Source organism: Mobula birostris, chromosome 6, assembly GCF_030028105.1.
Source record: "Mobula birostris isolate sMobBir1 chromosome 6, sMobBir1.hap1, whole genome shotgun sequence".
Classification (NCBI taxonomy): domain Eukaryota; kingdom Metazoa; phylum Chordata; class Chondrichthyes; order Myliobatiformes; family Myliobatidae; genus Mobula; species Mobula birostris.
In genome coordinates, this window is record NC_092375.1 from 82,559,835 (window position 1) to 82,581,456 (window position 21,622).

The following is a 21,622-nucleotide window of genomic DNA, read 5'->3' on the forward strand; positions in this document are numbered from 1 at the left end:
CAGTTGCTGTTCAGACCAAACCTCAATGGGGAAGAAATGTGATCTAAGTGACTTTGATTGTGAAATGATTGTTGGTGTCAGATGGGGTGGTTTGAGTATCTCAGAAACTGCTGACCTCTTGGAATTTTCACACACAGCAGCCTCTTGAGTTTACAGAGAACGGTGCAAAAAACAAGAAACATCCAGTGAGCAGCAGTTCTGTGGGAAAAAATGCCTTGTTAATGAGAGAAGTCAGAGGAGAATGGCCAGACTGGTTCAAGCTGACAGGAAGGTGACAGTAACTCAAATAACCACGTTACAACAGTGGTATGCAGAAAAGCATCTCTGGATGCACAACATGTCAAACCTTGAAGTGGATGGGCTACAGCAGCAGAAGACCACAAACATATATTCAGTGGCCACATTATTAGGTACAAGAGGTACCTAATGAAGTGTCCAGTGTGTGTATATCACATACATAAAAATTGAAGTGATGATACAAGAGATTGCTGTACCTTAGAGAGATTGAAATGAAAATATTAATTAAAATTATATGAATTCATGCAGAATCAAGTTGAAGTCAAGGTTATTATTTAGATGTTCAAGAATTGGTGGTCAGTGTTGCAGTGAAAAACTTACTTGCAACAGCATCACATGCGTATAGCATGATATAAGCAGCGTTCACAAGAAAATCATTAACATAAAATATACAAAATGTTTACAAGAAAGAACACAAGGAACAAGATTAAAAAAAACACAGCCAAAACGATCAAGGTAGTCACAGCATGTTGCAGTGTCTTAACTCACCTGCACATCGAAAGCCATTCCTTCGTGGGAGGCCGGGAAAGCAGCATTGCAGCCCCTCCCATTTACCATTTAACCCAATGACATGACAGCACCGGTAGGGTTTAAATCTTCTGCACAGTAACCATGTGGTGTCTTCTCCTCTCGGGTCGCTGTGGACCAGGAAGGCGATAGGTGCCGTGGAAACAGTGGACAGTGGGTAGTGTGCTGCAGAGCAGAGGGCCCGGGTGCACACTTTAGTTAAGTAGTTGCCACTGTGTGCATGTTTAGTTTCTGTCATGCCCTGCCGCTTCAGGTACTCAGTTTAGATACGTATCTGTAACTGAGGTTAGCTTGAAGGGTTATTGAAAACTTAGTGTCATCGTCTCGTAACTTAGGGGGCTTAGGTAAGTAATTGTTTGACTTAGATGTTCGTTTCAGTGTTTCACTGTTTGTCCTGTTAATAAATAGTTAATGGGCTTACTTGCAATCAGTGTCTCTGACCCACTTAACGATTCCACGAATCTGCTTCTTCGTAACAAGAGATTGCTAAACTCTTGTGATTCAGGTTGTGCCAGTTGGTTTAAGAACTGAATAGTTGAAGAGAAGTTTGACTTTGACTTTGACTTTGTTTTTCGTGACTTCAGGTTGTTCTAAACAACATTATATCCAAGGTATTGCTTTTAAAATATAGGAACGTATTGCATAAGAAACACAGCTGCCAATCCATGCACAGCAAGCTCCCACAAACAGCCGTGGAAGCACTAGAAAAACTGGGTTTTGTGGTGTTGATTGAGGGATAGATGTTAGCTGGAACCCTCAGAGCTAATTCCCCGGCTTTTCTGTGAAATAGTCTCATAGGATCTCTTAGATCTACCTGCAGAAGCATACATAGCTTTTCCTATAAAGACAGCACTGATGCATTGATCCAGAACTTTGTAATCAGGTCTCTGAGGTTGTTCTTAAGGCCATAATCCTATGACCCAGCAGTGAGAGTACAAGTACAGCTCTCATTTACCAAAACGTACCACAGGTACATCAGTAATGCAACAAGTAACCAAATATCCCTGCTGTCCTCCCCCTTGTCTGTTTGGTTCCATGAATGGAATCCACCAACTGCTCTCACTTATCTTACTTCTCTTCATAGGCTCACCCTCTCACCTCCGGAATCAACCTCCTCTGCTAACTGTGTCTTAAATATACAGGTTTCCCCCACTATCCGAAGGTAGAGCATTCCTATGAAATGGTTTGTAAGCCGGGATGTCGTAAAGTGAATAAGCAATTACCACTTATTAATATGGGAAAAATTTTTGAGCATTCCCAGACCCAAAAAATAACCTACAAAATCATGCCAAATAACACATAAAACTTAAAACAACAGTAACATATAGTAAAAGCAGGAATGATATGATAAATACACAGCCTATATAAAGTAGAAATACCTTCCTGCAGTACTGTCTTGTGCAGCGAAAATCTCATGGAAGCACTCTCGACAGAAACACTCTCTCCAGTAACCTTGAAGCTATGAAGCTGCCAAATCATACCAAATAACACATAAAAATACACAGCCGATATAAAGTAGAAATAATGTATGTACAGTGTAGTTTCACTTACCGGAATCGGGAAGACTCCAATAAATTGCAGTTTTGTCACAGTTAAACACTTGCTTATACGAATAACCACCTGACACAATCGGCAATCGCCTCTGATCTGGGCCGACATTTACGTGCCGGGCGGCACCTAATTAATTAGCTTGTTTATTTCAGCTTTTCTCTTAAAGGTACGCTGGGTGCGTTCCGGCTACCGCTGCACCACCGCATTCTTCGCGGATCGGTATTGGTCCGCGGCCCGGAGGTTGGGGACCACTGCTTAAACTATGAAGCTGCCCTCGCTTCAGAAACTGATCAAACCACCCATGACTACCTTTAAATTCCACTTTCACAACACTTTCATCACCATCGTCCAATGCTTTCTATTTCAGCTTATCAAAAAGACTGACTGATTTCTCCTTAAGTATAAGAAAACTTAACGGAACACCACGCTTTGTACACCCATCAATCCACTCAAGCAATAGACTTTCCATTGTATCCATTATTGGATGCCGACTAAGAGAGACCACTTTGCTACGAGTAGAACCAACAGTAACATTGGCAGCTTTCAAAATTCTTTCTCTCTGCGTATAAATAGCGCGAATGGTGGATGCAGGCAAGTTCAACGCGTGGACAATGTCCTTACTTCGTTCACCATGATCGAAGTGCTTAATTATGTCTAGTTTTACGCTAAGTGTAACACCCTTAGGAGCTCTTTTGGGCTTTTCCGATACCTTAGAACTCATCTTGCTAACGGATGCTCAAAATAAATCGAGATAAAGCACGTGTTTAAACAATGCCGGCTAGAATGCAGTTCCGGGGGAGGAGCTTGGCTGTTCAGGTGCGCACTGCCTTTTTTCATAACAGTGAAAAGACCTTCTGTTAGTGAAAACAGGTAACTAATGTAGGTCTTCTGTAACAGCGGGGTGTCGTAAAGCGAACGTTTGGAAAATGGGGGCCGTCTGTATTTAATGAGGTGGCCTCTGCTACTTCCCTGGACAGAGAATTCCACAGATTCACTGCTCTCTTCCTCCTCATCTCCATCCTAAATCTACTCTTCTGAATCTCAGTTCATTTTCAAGCACTGATTGAATGTGGAAACTCTTTTGCAATCCATTTGTTCGAAGGCATGTGTCAGCAGTCAGATATTTGAATTGTTAAGTGATATGACATACATTCCACGCTAATTTTTGTTGAAGCTACGGATGGAAACTTTGCTTATAACGAACTAGGCGAATGAAACTTCCAGATGTGATGTATTTATGTGATTGCAACTTGCCAAATAGCAAATCAGGAACACTGGCTCATTTGTAAACTAGACTGGGGTTTTAAATGAGATGTTCTTACTTAACTTTCTGAGCAACTTTTATTTTTTTTAGATTATGAGAACGCTCAGTCCTCTTTTATCGTCATTTAGAAATGCATACATGCATTAAGAAATGATATAATGTTTCTCCAGAGTGATATCACAGAAAACAGGACAAACCAAAGACTAACACTGACAGAACCACATAATTATAACGTATAGTTACAGCAGTGTAAAGCAATACCATAATTTGATAAAGAACAAACCATGGGCACGGTTAAAAAAAAGTCTCAAAGTCCCGAGTCCCCGATAGCGGCGGCAAAAGGGAGAAACTCCCTGCCATAAGCCTCCAGGTACCGTCAACTTGCCGATGCCTTGGAAGCAGCCGACCACAGCCGACACTGAGTCCGTCCATCCGAAAACTTTGTGCCTCCGACCAGCCCCTCCGATACAGCCTCCCGAGTGCCATCCTCTGCCGAGCGCCTTCGACCTCGCCCCGGCCGCTGAAACAAGCAAAGCCGAGGCCGGAGATTCCGGTTACCACACAGTAGTAGCAGCGGCGATGCGGGCATTTCAGAAGCTTTCCAGATGTTCCTCCGTACTCTCACATCTGTCTCCATCAAATCAGAATTTCCAGATAAACCCTGAAGTCCCAGTATTTTACATTTCTGGTGATACTGAAACAGTTGTAGTGTGGTCATATGCTGCTGTCAGAGTCAGCAGTCTTTAGGTTCATGAGACAGGAATTATGAGCCAATAACTCAGGCTAACTCACCAATGCAGTACTGAGAGAGGACTCCACTGACAGAAGGGTGGTTTTGGATGAGACGATAAGTCTTTTCTTCTCTTACGGGCAGGCACATACATTAGCTGCCATTCTGAGCATTTTTGGTGGCTTTCATTAGGTCCCTGAGTCTGAATGCTTGTGAGGTGGAGTGCACCTGACCTGCACTGGGTTCACATGATTTCAGCACATTGTCGTCCCTAGTAGAATCAACACACGGTCCACCCTCCTCCCTTACCCTCAATCCCCTCCCTTCCCAGATCTGCCATGCTGTCTCTTTGACCTTTACCAATCGATACCAGTGCACAATAGAAAGCAACCTGTCTGGGTGCAACTGCTTCGCCCATGACCACAAGAAACTACAGAGACTGGGAACTAGCCTCCTCTGTATGGACTCTGTTTGCACTCCTTCCTGTCTTAGTAAAGCAGCCAACATAATTAATAACTCCACCCACCCTGGGCACTCCCTCGTCTCTCCTTTTCCATTGGGCAGAAGATACAAAATTCTGAAAGCACAAACTATCCAGGCTCAAGGATGCTATTATTATTATTATTATTATTGAGATACAGCACAGAGTAGTCCCTTCCGAGCTATTCTGCCCAGCAACCCTAGCCAAATCACAGGACGATTTACAATGACTGATTAACCTGCCATCTTTGGACTGTGGGAGGAATCTGGAGCACCCGTGGGAAGTCCATGCCATCCCACACCCACACTTGATGAAGTGTTTGGAGAGGTTGGTCACGACTAGAATTAACTGCTGCAATTTGCCCATCAACACAACAGGTCTACAGCTGACGCAATCTCATTGGCTGTCCGCTTGGCCTTGGATCACCTGGACAATAGCAATATCTATGTTAGGCTGCTGTTTATTGATTGCAGCTCAGCGTTTAACACAACCATGCTCCTAGTTCTAACCAATAAGCTCTAAAACCTGGGCCTCTATACCTCCCTCTGTAACTGGATCCTTGCCTTTGTCAGCAGGAGACCACAGTCAGTGCGGATGGGAGTATCACCTTCTCCTCGGCGACAATCAACACTTGCATATCTCAAGGATGCGTGCTTAGCCCACTACTCTACTCTCTCAACACCCATGACTGAGTGGCTAGGTACAGCTCAAGAGGCATCTATAAATTTGTCGCAACACAACTATTGCTGGCAGAATTTTAGATGCTGTCGAGGAGGTGTACAGGAGTGAGATAGATCAGCTATACACACAAAATGCTGGAGGAACTCAGCAGGCCAGGCAGCATCTATGGAAAAGAGTACAGTTGACATTTCGGGACCAGTCCTGCTGAAGGGTCTCGGCCTGAAACGTCGACTGTGCTCTTTTCCATAACTGCTGCTTGGCCTGTTGTACTTCTAGCATTTTGTGTCTGTTGCTTGGATTTCCAGCATCTGCAGGTTTTCTCTTGTTTGATAAATCAGCTGGTTGAGTGGTGTTACAACAACAACCTTGCACTCACATCAGTAAGTCCAAGGAATTGATTGTGGACTTGAGGAATGGGAAGTCGAGGGATCAGCAGTGAGCAGTTTCAAGTTCCTGGGTGTCATCATCTTTGAAGATCTATCCTGTGCCCAAAATACCGATGCAATTACAAATAAGGCACGGCATTGGCTATATTTCATTAGGAGTTTGAGGAGAACTGGTATGTCAACAAAGACACTTGCAAAATTTCTACAGATGTACCGTGGAGATCATTCTAACTGGTTGCATCACCATCTGGTATGGAGGGGCCACTGCACAGGATTGGAAAAAGCTGCAGAAAGTTGTAAACTCAGCCAGTTCCATCACGGCTAGTCTTCCCAGCATCCAGGACACCTTCAAAAGATGATGCCCGAAGAAGGCATCATCTATCACTAAAGACCCCCATCACCCAGGACATGCCCTCTTCTCATTGCTACCATCAAGGAGGAGGTATAGGAGCCTGAAGATACACACTCAACATTTCAGGAACAGATGCTTCCTCTCTGCCATCAGATTTCTGAATTGACAATAAACCCCTGAACACTACCTCATTATTCTTTCCTCTCTTTTTTCATTACTTATTTAATTTAATTTTTGTATATATTCCTCTCATTGTAATTTAGTTTTATTATCTCGCAAAGTACAGCTGCTGCAAAACAACAAATTTCACAACATAAGCCAGTGATATTAGACCTGATTCTGCGGTACAGATGCAGCAAGAAGTACAGACTGAGTCCATAGGGGGAGGGGGACGGGGGAGGCTGCTTTCTGTCATGTGTTGAATTGGTGACAAGGGAACGAAGTTTGTGGCAGACTGTAAAACTAATAGTTTCATCACCCTACAATCTCATCTAATCTTCCTTTTGTCCTAATCCAGCACTCCAGCAGCAGACAAGGTGGAACTACTTCCAACTAGCCTTCTGGCAAGCTGAAATCTCCACCTGTTAATGGAGTTTTCAGCCATCTCCAAGATTATCTGAAACAACTGCATCTGCAGCTGCAGTCTGGTTCTGCTGGAATACAGCCAGTCTATGTACTCAGAGCTAATTAAGAAAATAATAAAACTATTTTGCAGTGGGTGAACTATTCAATATTTGAGGTCCAATTTTTAACCTTTTGCTTGCCACCTGATGCAGGCATTCAGGCTAAAGTTGTCAGAGCTTTCTTCATTTGGCTCTGGTGTCTGTGTGGGATAAGCACAAGCACAATAACCTGGCAATTTCAACCAGGTTGATAAATTGGTTTGCACTAGTCAATGTGCAGTACTTGCAGAGTGCAGAAACAGACCATTCAGTACAGCATGTCCCATTTTGGCACTAATCCTACTACCCACTGTCCACACGTCCCTCAACTCTCCCACAGACACCACACCTCACCTGCACACCAGGAGCAATTCACAGCAATACACGTCTCCGAGATGGCTTGAATGCTTACTGCGGATTGTTCTTGAGTGGGCGAGTGCTGGCATCTCAAACCAACAGTCTTTCAAGGCCATTCGGAAAGATCCCCGAACTTACCACTTGTTGTTTATTTTTATTGGTGTCAGAAGGGGAATTGTCATCTTCCTGTCCCAATGAAAACAGGACTGTACCATCCTCCCCTTGCGCTCTCACTCAGCACATGTGCAGGATGAAGTTAGTGAAACCAGTAGCTTGTTTGATATATTGTGGTAAGTTGCAACTAGATTTAGCAGCTCTGTTTAGCAACTGCTTCCTCAGCTCTGTCCCGTACACCCAGCACCGCACCTGACGAAGATCTGATGATCCACTTGGTGCCCACAGAATTCCAGTCAATGACACAGACTTTCTGCAACATAAGCTAGTGAAAGTTATTGATCATGTACTTCCTCCAGGATGATGCCATTGCTGCCAATCACATCTCTCTGGTAGCTGTCTGCAGTTCTTATGAACCTACGTGAAAACTCAACACATCAGACTGAAATGCTGGGGCTGGTCAGCAAGTCAGGCAGCATCTACAGAGAGAGAAGGAGAGTTAACACTTAGGGTGATGATTATTCATTAGAACCATTTCTCTCTCCACAGCTTCTGCCTGACTTGCTGAGTGTTTCCTCCATTTTTTGTTTCGCTTCAGATTTCTATCATCTGCAGCTTTATTCTTTTCATCATATTGAAGAAAACAACTCCAAAACTCTGAGGGAAGTGAAGTTACCCTTGTACATTTGGAAAATACTGCAGCCAGTTTGCATTCAGCAAATTCACACACAGAGCAAGGAGTAAATGACAAGTTATTCTACTAATCAGAAGTGATAAGGGCCTGGGAGTTCTCTCCAGTGGCTAGGTTACCAGATGGAACTCACTGTCTTCTTCTGATGGTGTCATGGGATCACTTGTGTCAATTTGACAGGGAAGACATCTCTGTTTAATAGTTATCACAAAACCAGCATGCCCAATTCCCTCTGTATTGCATTAAATAATAAATAACAGTATAGCCATTGAGCTCAAGTGTTTGAGATTCAGACCATTTATAGATGTTTTACAGATGACAATGGCATCCAGGGAGTTGGTACTCTAGAATGTCTGCACTTCCAAGCATTCCTAGAGAACCTCTTTTGCTAGTAACCTCTTTTTCAATTAGCAGCCAAGGCCTGTGTTTCATGTCTCCTGAGAGAAGCCAGGGCAGGGTGGAGGTCAGTGTGAGAGAGGTGGATTGGTTGCCTGTGATATGTCCTAGCTGTTCCTCACTCCCACATTCTTGCGACAATGACCTCTTTGCTCTTTGTGCCTTCAATCCTAGGCCAGCCTTTCAAGCTGGATCCCAAGTCTGCACACCGGAAGCTGAAAGTCTCTCATGACAACCTCAGCGTGGAGCGGGATGAGACCGCCTCGAAGAAGAGCCACACCCCAGAGCGCTTCACCAGCCAAGGGAGCTATGGCATAACTGGCAACGTCTACATAGATAGTGGCCGACATTACTGGGAGATCCTCATTGGAGGAAGCACATGGTGAGAGGGAAACTTAAATCTAGAGTGCAATTAAGCTCTGCCATATTTTTGCCTAAATCCAATAACAGGATCTACATCACTTTCACTACAACTGACCCATGCATTCAGTGATGTTGGGGCAAAATACTGTCATCTTATACCATCCCTAACATCTGGATGCTCAGAACATGGTCCAGGAGTGTTCCTTCATCGCTCCCAGGGTAAAGTCCGTAATTTCCATACCACGCTGCACTGCGGGAGAATGTGGATCATTACTACCTCATTGACAATTAGACATGGGTGATGAATGTTGCCTTTCCCTCCCAACCCCATCGCTACAAAGGAAGATATAAAAGCTGTGCTCTAATTTAACCTGGGAGAACGTGGGAAGGGGTGCCCACCATAGCATAAGCCACTGCCCTGGGCATCGCTGGGTCTCACTGGCGGGGTTCAGATGATATGTGGAAAGGGTCCTGAGCCAGTGGGGATTTGCAAAGTGACTTGGCGGGAAGGGAGGTAGTGTTACTGGGTGCAAGGCAAGGACAGGAAAGGCCCCAGATATGAGGGTCTAGGGTCGGGGGGGGGGGTTGTTCCCAGCCTTCCCACTAGAAAGTGTTTAAAGAACTTCCTGAGACCAGGATCTCACCCCGAACTCCACTGGGATTTTTGTGTCCAGTGGGTGTGGGTGGGTCCGCCTCCCGTCCTGCCTGAAATCCCACGGTTCTCTGTGTTGCGGAGGACCACTCTGCCAGCTGCTCTGTAAATGGTTCCAGGGATGTCTGGCCTGTTGAGGCTAAATGATACAAAGCCAGTACTCAAACCAGCGCAGTATGATATGCAGAGCAAGCTGTTACCCATGCGTAGCAGGCTCCCCTTTTCCACACAGCTGATGAATCCAAATGAACAGCAGAGACCCATACAGTTTGGAACCAGCAGAGTCACAGGAGCTGCCAGTCAGCATTGAACTCAGTGAAGGACTGCCTCAGGGACTCCAGCTCCAGAGTTTTCCTCGGTTTACCACTGTGGTAGCCCAATGACCATTTTCATGTCGCAGTATTTACTAACAACAAACAATTTCCTGAATGATATTAACCGGTTGAGCAGCATCTGTAGGGAGAAAGGAATTGTCAACATTTCAGGTGGAAATCCTACATCCAGAATTGATCCAGGATTTCGACCAGAAGCGCTTACAATTCCTTACAATTTGGCCAACAGATGCTACTCAAACCACTGTGTTCCTCTAGCAGATTATAGAATGTTCCAGATTCCAGCATCAGCAGTCTCGTCTGTATCTAGTATACTCACTACGTCTTTGTAACTTAGAGGGAGACCATTTCAACCCATTGGGTCTATACTGACTCACAGAGCCACCCCATTCCCCTCTAAGTTTCCTTGTAACCTAGTCTCCAGACATTCCGCTCAGCACACTCTCCGGGTTTGACGCACAATTTACATCGGTCAATGAAGCCAGCAACCTGCATGCCTTTAAGATGCAGGAGGAACGAGAGCACTTGCGAGAAACCCACTGTTACGTTACAACAAAAGACTCTCGGTTCGACAGAAAGACACCAACTCCAATTACCTACTTAAAACTACAAAGCTATTTACTAGGACAGAACAGAACCACCATTAAAATACAGTGGATTCCAGTTAATTAGGGTAGATAAAGGATTGGTACATTTTGGCCCAATTAGCAAAAGTTTCATGGAGATAGTTTAAAGAGTATAAGAAAGACAAACGACCATTTGACTGAGTAACAAATTATGTATTTAAATGAAAAACAGAACAAATTAGAGCACTACCAAACCTACTACAGTACTAAAAATCTGTATTCCTAATAGTTATTGACAGAGGAGTTACTCCAGTATTGCTGCTGTGTTTGTCTTTAACAATAAATGAGCAAAATCAGCTCAGACACCTAGTGCAGATAGTGGACTACCTTTAAACAGCTCAGATACCTAGTGCAGATAGTGGACTACCTTTAAACAGCTCAGATACCTAGTGCAGATAAAGGACTGACTTTAAACAGCTCAGATACCTAGTGCAGATAGTGGACTGCCTTTAAACAGCTCAGATACCTAGTGCAGATAAAGGACTGACTTTAAACAGCTCAGATACCTAGTGCAGATAAAGGACTGACTTTAAACAGCTCAGATACCTAGTGCAGATAGTGGACTGCCTTTAAACAGCTCAGATACCTAGTGCAGATAAAGGACTGACTTTAAACAGCTCAAATACCTAGTGCAGATAAAGCACTGACTTTAAACAGCTCAGATACCTAGTGCAGATAAAGGACTGCCTTTAAACAGTGCTTTCGGCGATTGCATCCTCCAAATCTTCATTTTCATTGTAACATCCATGATGACTGCCGATGCCTTCAAATTCTTTGTTGTTCCTAACTTGACGTAGTAAAACCGTTCCATTTTCACTCCTGGTCATTTCTGGCATCGCCAAGCTGAGTGCTTGAAACTGCGGTGAGCGAAACAGTCCTGAACTGTCTGTAACTTGCCAAATACCAGTGACAAAAATCACTGCTTTTTAACACAAACAGATATAAGTGACACTATTTAAATCTTTGCTCTAAGCACGGCAGCACGCGACTGACACTAATAAAACACTGTTCCGTAACAGTCTCCTGTCCCAATTAGCATAGTGTCCCAAATAAATAAAGGGAATCCCAGGTATTTTCTCAATTTGTTTTTGGTCTTTAAAAGTTTCCCAATGTAAGCAGCTGCCCTGATTAACCGATGGTCCAATTAACCAGAATGCACTGTGCTTATTTAGGTACGTGGCAGGCTGCTCTCACTACAGCATACCTCCCGTTCTGCCGATTGGTGGTGCCGTTCATGACACCCTGTTGGTGAGGCCTCGAAGAACTACCCCCAAGCTCCCGAATGCTCTGTTTTATACCCTGGTCCCTGATAGGAAGTCCTGCAATAAGCGGACCAGTGCATTGGCACCAGCTCAAACTGCTGAACTAGAACCAATTATAACTTGTAATTACTCTTAAGGAGTCCAACCCCTGTTTTCTCCGAACATTCATGTTCCCACGTGTATTCCCATAGTGTAATCCAAGTTTTTGCGGCCAATTCTGTTACATTCAAGGCCATGGCAGTGAGATTCTTAATGACTAACCCTTTACAATACACCCACAGTCACTGGAAGAACACCTCCCTCCCAAATAGCCCTCCATTTTACGTTCATCCATGCACCTAATGTCCCTAATGTATCTGTCTCTACCACCACCCCTGGCAGAGTGTTCCATGCACTCACCACTGTGTAAAAACCCTACCTCTGACATACCCCCATACTTCCCTCCAATCGCTTTGAGCTTTACATGGCTTTATACTGACCGATACACATTCTGTTCCAGGGATATAGCTAGTTGGACTCAAAAAGTAACAAGGGTTTGTATTAAAAGGAGTTTGCTAAATCTGGGCAGCAGATTCTGTTTATAAAACCAAGAACATAGAATCCCTTTAAAGTAACTGGAAACAGCTGTATCAACACATTACAATCCTTCAAACAGAGCAAGTGCCTTTGAGAAGGTTTTTGCTCCTACTTTCACGTTTGTGGAACTGTAAGCTGTCCTTAAAGGGACAGGTGTGCGTGAAATGAGAGTTGTGATGATGTGGCTGACCCAAAGTACTGTCTCAGGATACTAAACTGTCTCACTGGGGTAAAGTAGCTGACGGCAAACTGCTAGGTAGACAGGAAACTTGCTGTGAGGACTCAGCCTGGGCCTAAGATGGGGGTACTTCAGCCTGGGCCTAACCCGGGGGGTACTTTTCTCAGTGTCATATCCTCACAACCAATATGTCAGGTCAGACACCAGTCCTGCTATTTGGAGACTGCTGTAGTATTTTGCATATTGTTATATTACAGCTGAAGGAATTCCAACTGGAACATTACTCACTCCACTCAATGCCTCTGAGGCTTTGTTGGGGCCTATGGTGATGTTGCCTTAGTCTGTTGGCCGGTTTCAAAGCAGTGCTGAATTGCTAGTCCTGTCATTTCACATATATTCTGGATACAATTGTTAAAAGAGGGACTATCTTCTGTTTTTGATGCCTATTTTCAGCATTCCTGAGTTATCCAAAGGATTTTGGACAAACTGTTTTATCACCTGATCAACCTGTCAGGAAATGTAGAGGAGGCTCGAAATAAAAGCAGATCAGTCAAGACGATTGGCAGTAAATGATACTTTACTAATAAACTGCAAAATAACAAGCCACAAGGGGCTACAAAACAAGAGAGAACAGATACTTGACATGCCATGGCAACAAAGTAGCTGAAGGCTGGGAGCAACAGGTTGAGACTGACTGATTTGATGGGTGAACGAAGGACTGTGGATGAGAGCTGGGTTTAAATAGGCTGCAGGTGATGAGTTGGAAATGAGTGGCAGGTGACCCCTGTGAGCTGGGTGGAGACTGGGCCATGGGTGCCAGACTGACAGGAACCACCCTCCCATGCTACAGCTGGCACCCATGGCCCAGGACGATCCGGCTGGGTCTAGTGGATCTCCTCAATGAGCAATGGATCCCAGATGAAACTAGGATCTCCTCCGGGCAGTACCCTTCCCAGTCAACCAGGACCCACACACTCATCCACGATGACATGAACCCATCACTTGTCCACCTTCCACTGTCCTTAACTCCTGAGATGCAGGCTCTGGTGGGTTGAGTGGTCCATGGACAATGGGCTTTAGGCAGGACACGTGGAAGGAAGGTGTGATCCTGAGGGATGGTGGCAGCTGGAGACAGCAAGTGACTGCATTGATCTTAAAGGGACCAATGAACTGGGGCAAGAGCTTGTGTACCCAGGGAAAGCCAGACTAGGTCCCCAGGCCAGAGTAGTCTGGCGGGGTGCCAACACCGGATAGCTTCGTGGCAGTAGGCACTGTTGGCAGCTCGGATGGCCCATTCCACACACTCACCACTCTCTGCATAAAAAAACTTACCCCTGACATCTCCTCTGTACTTACGCCCAGCACCTTAAACCTGTGCCTTCTTGTGGCAGCCATTTCAGCCCTGGGAAAAAGCCTCTGACTATCCACACGATCAATGCCTCTCATCATCTGATACACCTCTATCAGGTCACCTCTCATCCTCCGTTGCTCCAAGGAGAAAAGGCCAAGTTCACTCAACCTATTCTCATAAGGCATGCTCCCCAATCCAGGCAATATCCTTGTAAATCTCCACTGCACTCTTTCTATAATATCCACATCCTTCCTGCTATGAGGTGACCAGAACTGAGCACAGTACTCTGAGTGGGGTCTGACCAAGGACAAGGGTTCTTTGGGCCCGTATTGGCAGCACTGAAGGCAGGTGTGAACAATTTAAAAGGACCAATTTCAGTCTGCAAGTTAATAGAGTTATAGAGTCGTACAACACAGAAACTGGCCCTTCCCCCATCACAATCGTGCTAACCCTTCCGTGTTTCTATTCTAATATCACCAGCCCACCATTGGATCTTATCTTTCTATACTGGATGAGCAGGTGTTGGGAAGAGGTAAGAGGCCAGAGAGGGGAACAGACAAAGAGGGAAGGGGGAATGGGGAAAAAACGAGGAAGGAGAAATCGATGTCCATGCCATCAGGCTGGATGCCACCTAGACGGAATATGAGGTGTTGCTCCTCCATCCAGAGATTGGATTCATTGTGCCAGAACAGGAAACCAACAACCAACATGTCAGAATGGGAACAGGAATAAGAATTAAAATGATCACCTCAGATTGGCTTTAAATCCCTTTCCTCTCTTCTTAAAGCTATGCCCTCTTGTTTTTGATGCCCCTACCATGTGGAAACAGATTTTGACTACCTACCCTATCTGTGTCTGTCATAATTTTACATGCCTATATCAGTTCACTTCTCAGCCTCCCTTGCTTCCAGGAAAACACACCCATCCTATCAATCTCTCTCCTCACTAAAGCTGTCCAATTCAGTGTTGGAAGAGGCTTTCTTCCAGCAGATGGATAACAATCTTCTTTCCACTCAAAGGAAAGTTTGCAACATAGCAAAAACTTAATATCAGTCAAGCTCTGCTCTCTGTCCGACTGAGAGCTGGGCTCCAACAACTTCCCAATCATTCCTCATGGCTCCTGGCAGGAAAACCATAGGAGCCCTCCGAGGAACCACTGCCCTCTGTTGCAGTGCTCAGCTGAGTCATGGTAGTCCCTGTTTCCATTTCACAATTAATTCAGCCACTGGAGCCAGTGCTGCCACTCTGTACGATTCTGTCATAACTCTGGAACTTCCAAATTCCATATGACCTTTGCCTCACAAAAGTCTTGATCAGGATTTTGCTCAGTGCCTTCTAGCTTGAATAATATTGGCTGTGATTTAGGACCCCTGGTCTTAGCTTGCCTGCTGCTGAAAAACCTTTCAACATCCTAAATATCTTTAATCAGATTGAATTTGCATTCCAGGCAGTACTGGCCAAATTTATATATGTATTCTTTCCTCAGAGTTTAATCATCTTTGCTCTGGAAACCTTCTAGTAAATTCCTCTGTTATTCCTCTAATCCGGTATATTCATACTGTGATATAGAGACTGGAGCTGTACCTAGTTCTCCACATGTGGTCAAACCGAGGTTTTCTATAACGATAAACAGAGGGAACTTCTTGGTAAGCAAGTGGGTGAGAGGTTACCAGGAGCAAGTAGAAGTGAAGAGTTGTGGTTCTAGTTAGTTTAGTGGTGGAATGGTGTGCAGGCTCTGTCAGCTGAATGGCCTATTCCTCTCTCCAATATGTCCATTCTTTTTCTTTTGCAACAAGTCATTAGAAAAATACTAGCAGGAATATGTCATGCAACCCTTTAAGTAAGCACTACCACTTGATAGAATCATAGCCAGTTCCATATTCCCACTCTCGTCCCATCCTCCTTAATGTCATTTGTGTCTCAAAATCTCCACCTTAAATATATTCCACAATCTGGCCTCCCCAGCCTTCTATGGTAAAGAATTCCACTCTCTGAGTAAAGAAAGATCTCCTTGATTCAGTTACACCACTTGCACCATATCCTAATCAGTGATTCTGGATTCTAGACCTGCCCAACAGGCGGGGAAAGCAAATTCACAGCATCTGCACTGTTTAGCCTCATCAGAAGTACAAATGTGTCACTGAGATTTCCTCTAAACCCTAGTATGTCTTCCTATATCACTCCTGATGTCCAGGAGTTATTCTACCAAATATTTCGTCAAATTTATCTCTGCAGTTCCAATATTCGTTGGCACAGTTACCAACTGAGTAAACCCTGGCAAGGGGTAAAATAGAGCTGAGGCCTGTGTGTTGACTGCCTGATTTCAATGAAAAGCAGCTTAATATGGATTCTTGGAGTTGAGGTTGCCAGCAGTAAAGTGATTACTGTTTCCTTATAGGTATGCGATCGGGATTGCCTACAAGTCAGCACCGAAGCACGAGTGGATCGGGAAGAACGCCTTCTCCTGGGTATTCTGCCGGTGCAACAATAGCTGGGTGGCAAGGCACAACAGTAAGGAATTCCCGGTGGAACCGTCCCCTCACCTCCGAAGGCTGGGCCTCCTGCTGGACTATGATAACGGCTCACTGTCCTTCTACGATGCGGTTAATGCTCAGCAGCTGTACACCTTTGACATTGCTTTCGTCCAGCCTGTGTGCCCCACTTTCACTGTGTGGAACAAAGCCCTCACAGTCTTAACTGGCCTCCCCATACCGGACCACCTGGACTGTACAGAACAGGTTCCTTAAGAAGCGTGTGGAGGTTCAAGTGAGGACCTCAGCTCTTGGCTTTGCAGTGGGAGTACTATGCGTAGCTGACTGGAACTGCCATGCCCAATCAGATTTCATCTCACTGTCCAGTTTGAGCTGGAATTAAAGCATATTTTATGGACGCAGGGTTTCAACCTGAAATGTTGACAACTCCTTTCCTTCCATGAATGCTGCTTGACTTGCTGAGTTTCTTCCAATTGCCTGTTGCTCTGGATTCCGGCACCTGCAGTCTCTCGTGTCTCCATATGATTTGGATTGCTGCCTCTCCACACCGACTCAGTCTGTAGATGTACTTCCTTCCTTCAGCAAAGGGAGTTTGTTGCTTCTACATGGTTAACAGTCACTGCTTAAGGTGATGCATACCTTGGTCGATCGTTGGCTTGTTCTAACCCAGAAGATGAGAAGAGGAAGTTATTCAGTTACTGCTGTGCTCTGCTAAAGGGTCACTTCAACAGCTTTGGGCAGATAGAGCTCACTATATTCCTTGTAAATGTGAATATTCAGTTGTGTTGTGGAATGCACTCACAATGGTTCCATGGCTCCATTGAGAATTTTGGGAAGTCAGCTTTGAGGATTAGGATTTTTAAGTTTGATACTTTGTTTCCTCTATTTTTCAAATGTTTCCATAGTAGGGTCCTAACTAAAATTCCACGATCCTGATCCAAACCAAATCCTGTTTTGCTAAAGCATCCCCAGCTATTCTCAGATCATCTTCTCCTGCGACCTTTTCCATTCATAGCCCCATGTCCCCATGAATTCTTGCTGTTTCAATCTTGCTTTTCTTTATTCTGCTCACCTTCTTTGGAGGGTGGGAGGGGGAGATGATTTTGAACCGCTGCACTGGCACCTCACCATCTCCTGATCTGTCAACTGTAAGCGCACGCGATTGAATTGTGTCAGTGGATGTCAAGTCAGATGAGGCTAGTGTTGACAACAGCAAATGAATTTGTGCACATATTGAATCTTTTCTTTTGGGAATGGTATTCACTGGGCTGTCCAAATCTCATTGATTGAGATAAATTGCCTATACTAATTGATAATTTGAAAACCATGCTTCCTTCCCCACTGGCTGCCTGACAAGTCTTTTGCAGCTGTGCTAACACTGAGACATTAACATAGCTTCCTTACTAAGTAATATGTCCTGGCAAAGCTTTTTCCTTCTTGTTAAGTTCTCTTAGTTTTTCTCAATCTCAGTGCAGAGACGAGATTTCACTCTTTACGGTTCCGTGCACAACCATCAGAATATAAAATGGCATGGGAAGAGTTGATATCCATTCAAATCCCTGTTATCTATTGACAGTGGACATTGATCCTACTGCAGAGTTACATTTATGAAAACCTGCCCCTTAGTATACCTAGCTACCTACCTGTACCGACTAATACATACTTACAGTGTACATTCATATTTGCATTTACAATACACTTTAGATGCAGAAGATAAGCCTGTTAAAGTTCCTGTCCTGGCTCTAATAAGTTCCTGCTCTTACTCTTATATAGGAGTATTAATAAGTTATTTATATAAAGTGATTTTAACTAAAATTGTCAGAACCCTTTTGCTTTTGCACAATCAATGTTTACTTTTGTATTTATGCATAGGTGAATTGTTGGGAAGTTGAGATATATGTGAAAAAAAAGATAAAGTTATGGTTTTTCCAACAGGATTATTAAGAAATCTTATTATGACGCTATTGTTGAGTACAGACTGTGCAGTGAATTGTATAGTTCAGTTGATTTGTAAATTATCTTCCCTAAAGTCAACAAGTTCTGCTCCTTTGCCTTATGGTCTTATAGTCTTATGGTCTAAATGGAATGTAAGCTGTGCTGAAATGAATTTAAGGAGACAACATCCCATTTCTATGCAACTACTCAAAGGAGATAGATTTTGATAGTGTAATTGTGTAGTGGAAAGAAACTTCAATGGCCTATTTCTTCTCATGGACCAGAGTGGTTAGTTGGGTTGAAGCTGTCCTTCAAAAAAACGTTAGTATTTCACCAACCTTTCTTCAATAGGCAACAGATGTCAGTCAACCGGTTCCAAGTACCTCTAACTTTTCTGAAGTATCATTGGGAAGTAGCATATTGTGGCTTTCCTTTCTGACCACAGTTCCTTTTTCCTTCTGACAGCTCCACCCAACTTACCTGATTACCTTTACATGAGAGTGCATTTACACTGCCATTTTAATGTGGTAAACCATCCTCAGGAACAAAGCCTGAGTTGAAATGGGGGAGGGTATGATTGGAAGAATTATTGCAGGCATCATCCCTGGAAGTTGAGTGAGGACCACTCCCAATCTCAAGTCAATAGGCCACAATTTAGATGAGGACTGGTGGAAATGTTAAGTAAAGGGACGACTGCAATTTAACGCAGAACTTACAATATAGAATGTTGAAGAGTACAGGCCCTTTGACCAATGATGTGGCAACCTTTTAACCTACTCCAAGAACAATCTAATCACTTACTCCTGCATAACCTTCCAAGGCGATTTGTATGAGAAAGGGACAAGAATGGAAAAAGAAGCTTTTGAACTGTAGATTTACTTCCCAGGTCTGTAAATCAGGTCATTGTAACTGTAGTTACACTTAGTCATTTTGAGACCTCAGAAAAGGTAAAGGACAGAGTAAATAAACAAGATTTCTATTCCTGGGAATATAGAGTGATGTGGATGCTCAAGTGGTGATTTTTAAGATAGCAGGTTCTGATAGGATAGATATGGAAAAGCTAATTCCTCTGGTCTGGGTGTCTAGACAAGCAAACCCAATCTGAAATCCTAACCTGAGGCTGTTTACAGCTGAGCTCTTTCTTTCACGTGAAAAACAATGGAAATCCAAAATTCTCTCACTTAGAGGCTAGAGGGGCATGAAGCTGACATTTCTGAGACTGAAATCTATAGATTTTTTTCAGACAATAAAATGGAGTGATGGTATAAATTTACCATAATTTACCCGATTGGGGGTACCAGCCCAAGGGTCTAATTATTTGTCTCCGGTTCCCATGTACATTAAGTATGTTATTACAGTGTCTTCAAAAATTGTAAATGGATACGGTGTGTAAACCTTTCAGCTTGAAGTTAAAAAGGGGTATTATCTGTTCTGATTTTCAATCAGCCTAAATCAGCACAATGTTCACCTGTAACCCTACTGTTAAGTGTTTCATGTGGGCATAGTATTTCATTTCATATAGGAATTTTGTTCTAATTGAGCCAGTTAGGGAATTGAATAAGAATGTGCATGAAAATGCAATAATCCTCACTGGAAAATTAAGCACATTTTGTGCCTTATGATCTCTCTGTTTCAAAAGCAGCCACAAAGCCTGGTGACCATGACTTCACTAGAACTTAACTTGTCTATTATGGACCATGGATATCAATTCCAGCACACAGGTACTTATTTCCACGTGGAACTCCAGAATGGTGGTGTCAAGGACCGAGATGCCATACAAGGAATTCTGATCAGAGGAATGTATTGTCTCTATCAATACACAGAAAACTTTTGATTTAAAGTTGCACGTCTACCATTGAATTCTGACAGTATTTTGAAGGTGGTGGTTCTTTGTAAGTGATTGCTGGGACGAAAAGGACAGCCAAGTGACTTGGACACTAGTAGGAACTGTCTGGAGTCCACAAACTCATTGCAAACTGGTGTCAAAAGGTCAATGCAAACGACTTCAAATATCGAATTACAAATCCTGCGTGTCTTGAAATGGCGCATTCTGAGTTGCCATGGAAAGAGGTCATGTGATCTGTCGAAAGGCAGTGCCACAGAGGCTGCTGTTGAACGGTGTCAGTACCTCTGCTTAAAGACTTATCCTTCACTATCACATATTACCTCCGGAAAGTAAACTGGAGAGTGACTGCGCAAAATCAGACTCTGAAGTCAGCCATTCAGTTTAAGCCCGTCCATCCCATCCTAAGGATTGCTTTTATGAATATAGTCAGTCTTTCCATCAACATTCAACAGTTCAACTGGTAAAGATGCTCCTCACCTTGTTATCAGCATGGCAGCAATGTACAGTGATGGAGGAACGTTTCCATGTACTGTATTAATGTTAGCAGACACCACCACAACACTCCAACCCTGGCTATTGACTTTGCTTTTGTTCTTTTATGATTTTAATGAAGCAGCCTGTTTTTAAAAAAATATTTTGCAGTACTGAATTCAATGTGTGATTCCGGAATAAAGAACTCGTCATATCAAGCCAGACTTATTTGTTGGGTTTTGGTTCTCAAAATTGATCCAGCAGCCCAGGATTTTTTTTTAACTGATGGGGTTGGTATCATTGGGAGGGTGCAATGTCATGAATCACGGGTGGCAAACTTGTTTCAAAATCAGAGACACCTCATCAAGACCTTATGAGGGGTCTCAGCCCAAAATCTCAACGGTGTTTTCATTTCTGTAGATGATGCATGAGCTGCTGAGTTCCTCCAGCATTTTGTGTGTGTTTCTCTGTGTTTCCAGCACCTGCAGAATCTCTTGTGTTCTGAATCAGAGAGTTGTTAATGGAAGCCACAGTGAACTGAAGTCTTGAACTATCAACTTGACCCTGAACTGAAGGTGTTCAGGAACAAACACAACCTTAAATAGTGATGCACTGAGATGTGACCCTACTCACCTTCACGAAGGGATTCCAAGGCATCATTTTGAAAAGAAGTGTATATGTGTGTGTTCATGCGTGTGTGTGTGTGTGTGTGTGTGAGAGAGAGACCGTTGGGTGGGGAGGATGAGGTGATCACAAATGTTCTGACCAATATTTCAAAATCACTGAAACAGATTATTTGATCATTTCCTCTTTGTGTGTATGGATTCCAGTTGTGTGTAGATAGACTTGGACATCTCCTTCATCGAGATTGTGATCTCTTTAAGATATTATGCATGCCATGAAGTGCTTTGGGAAAGTGATTACAAAAGTTTTCTTTAAAATAAAAATAGAGGATTCTGGAGATACTCAACAGGTGAAGCAGTACTCGCGGAAAAAGAAATAGTCAATGCTTCAGGTTGAAGGTCCTTCAACAATAACTCTTATATCT

At 43.6% G+C, this 21,622-nt stretch overlaps 1 protein-coding gene across 5 annotated transcripts in view; it reads left to right on the top strand.

Moving 5' to 3' along the window:
- Positions 1-20,792, top strand: part of LOC140199144 (E3 ubiquitin-protein ligase Midline-1) — a 406,538-nt gene extending 385,746 nt beyond the window's left edge. For all 5 annotated transcript variants that reach the window (XM_072260743.1, XM_072260742.1, XM_072260741.1 and 2 more), the window contains 2 exons: positions 8,665-8,872; positions 16,229-20,792. In XM_072260743.1, the coding sequence (XP_072116844.1) occupies positions 8,665-8,872; positions 16,229-16,577 (557 nt within the window). In that variant the 3' untranslated portion in view covers positions 16,578-20,792. The remainder of the gene's footprint in view (positions 1-8,664; positions 8,873-16,228) is intronic.
- The last annotated feature ends 830 nt before the right edge of the window (positions 20,793-21,622 follow it).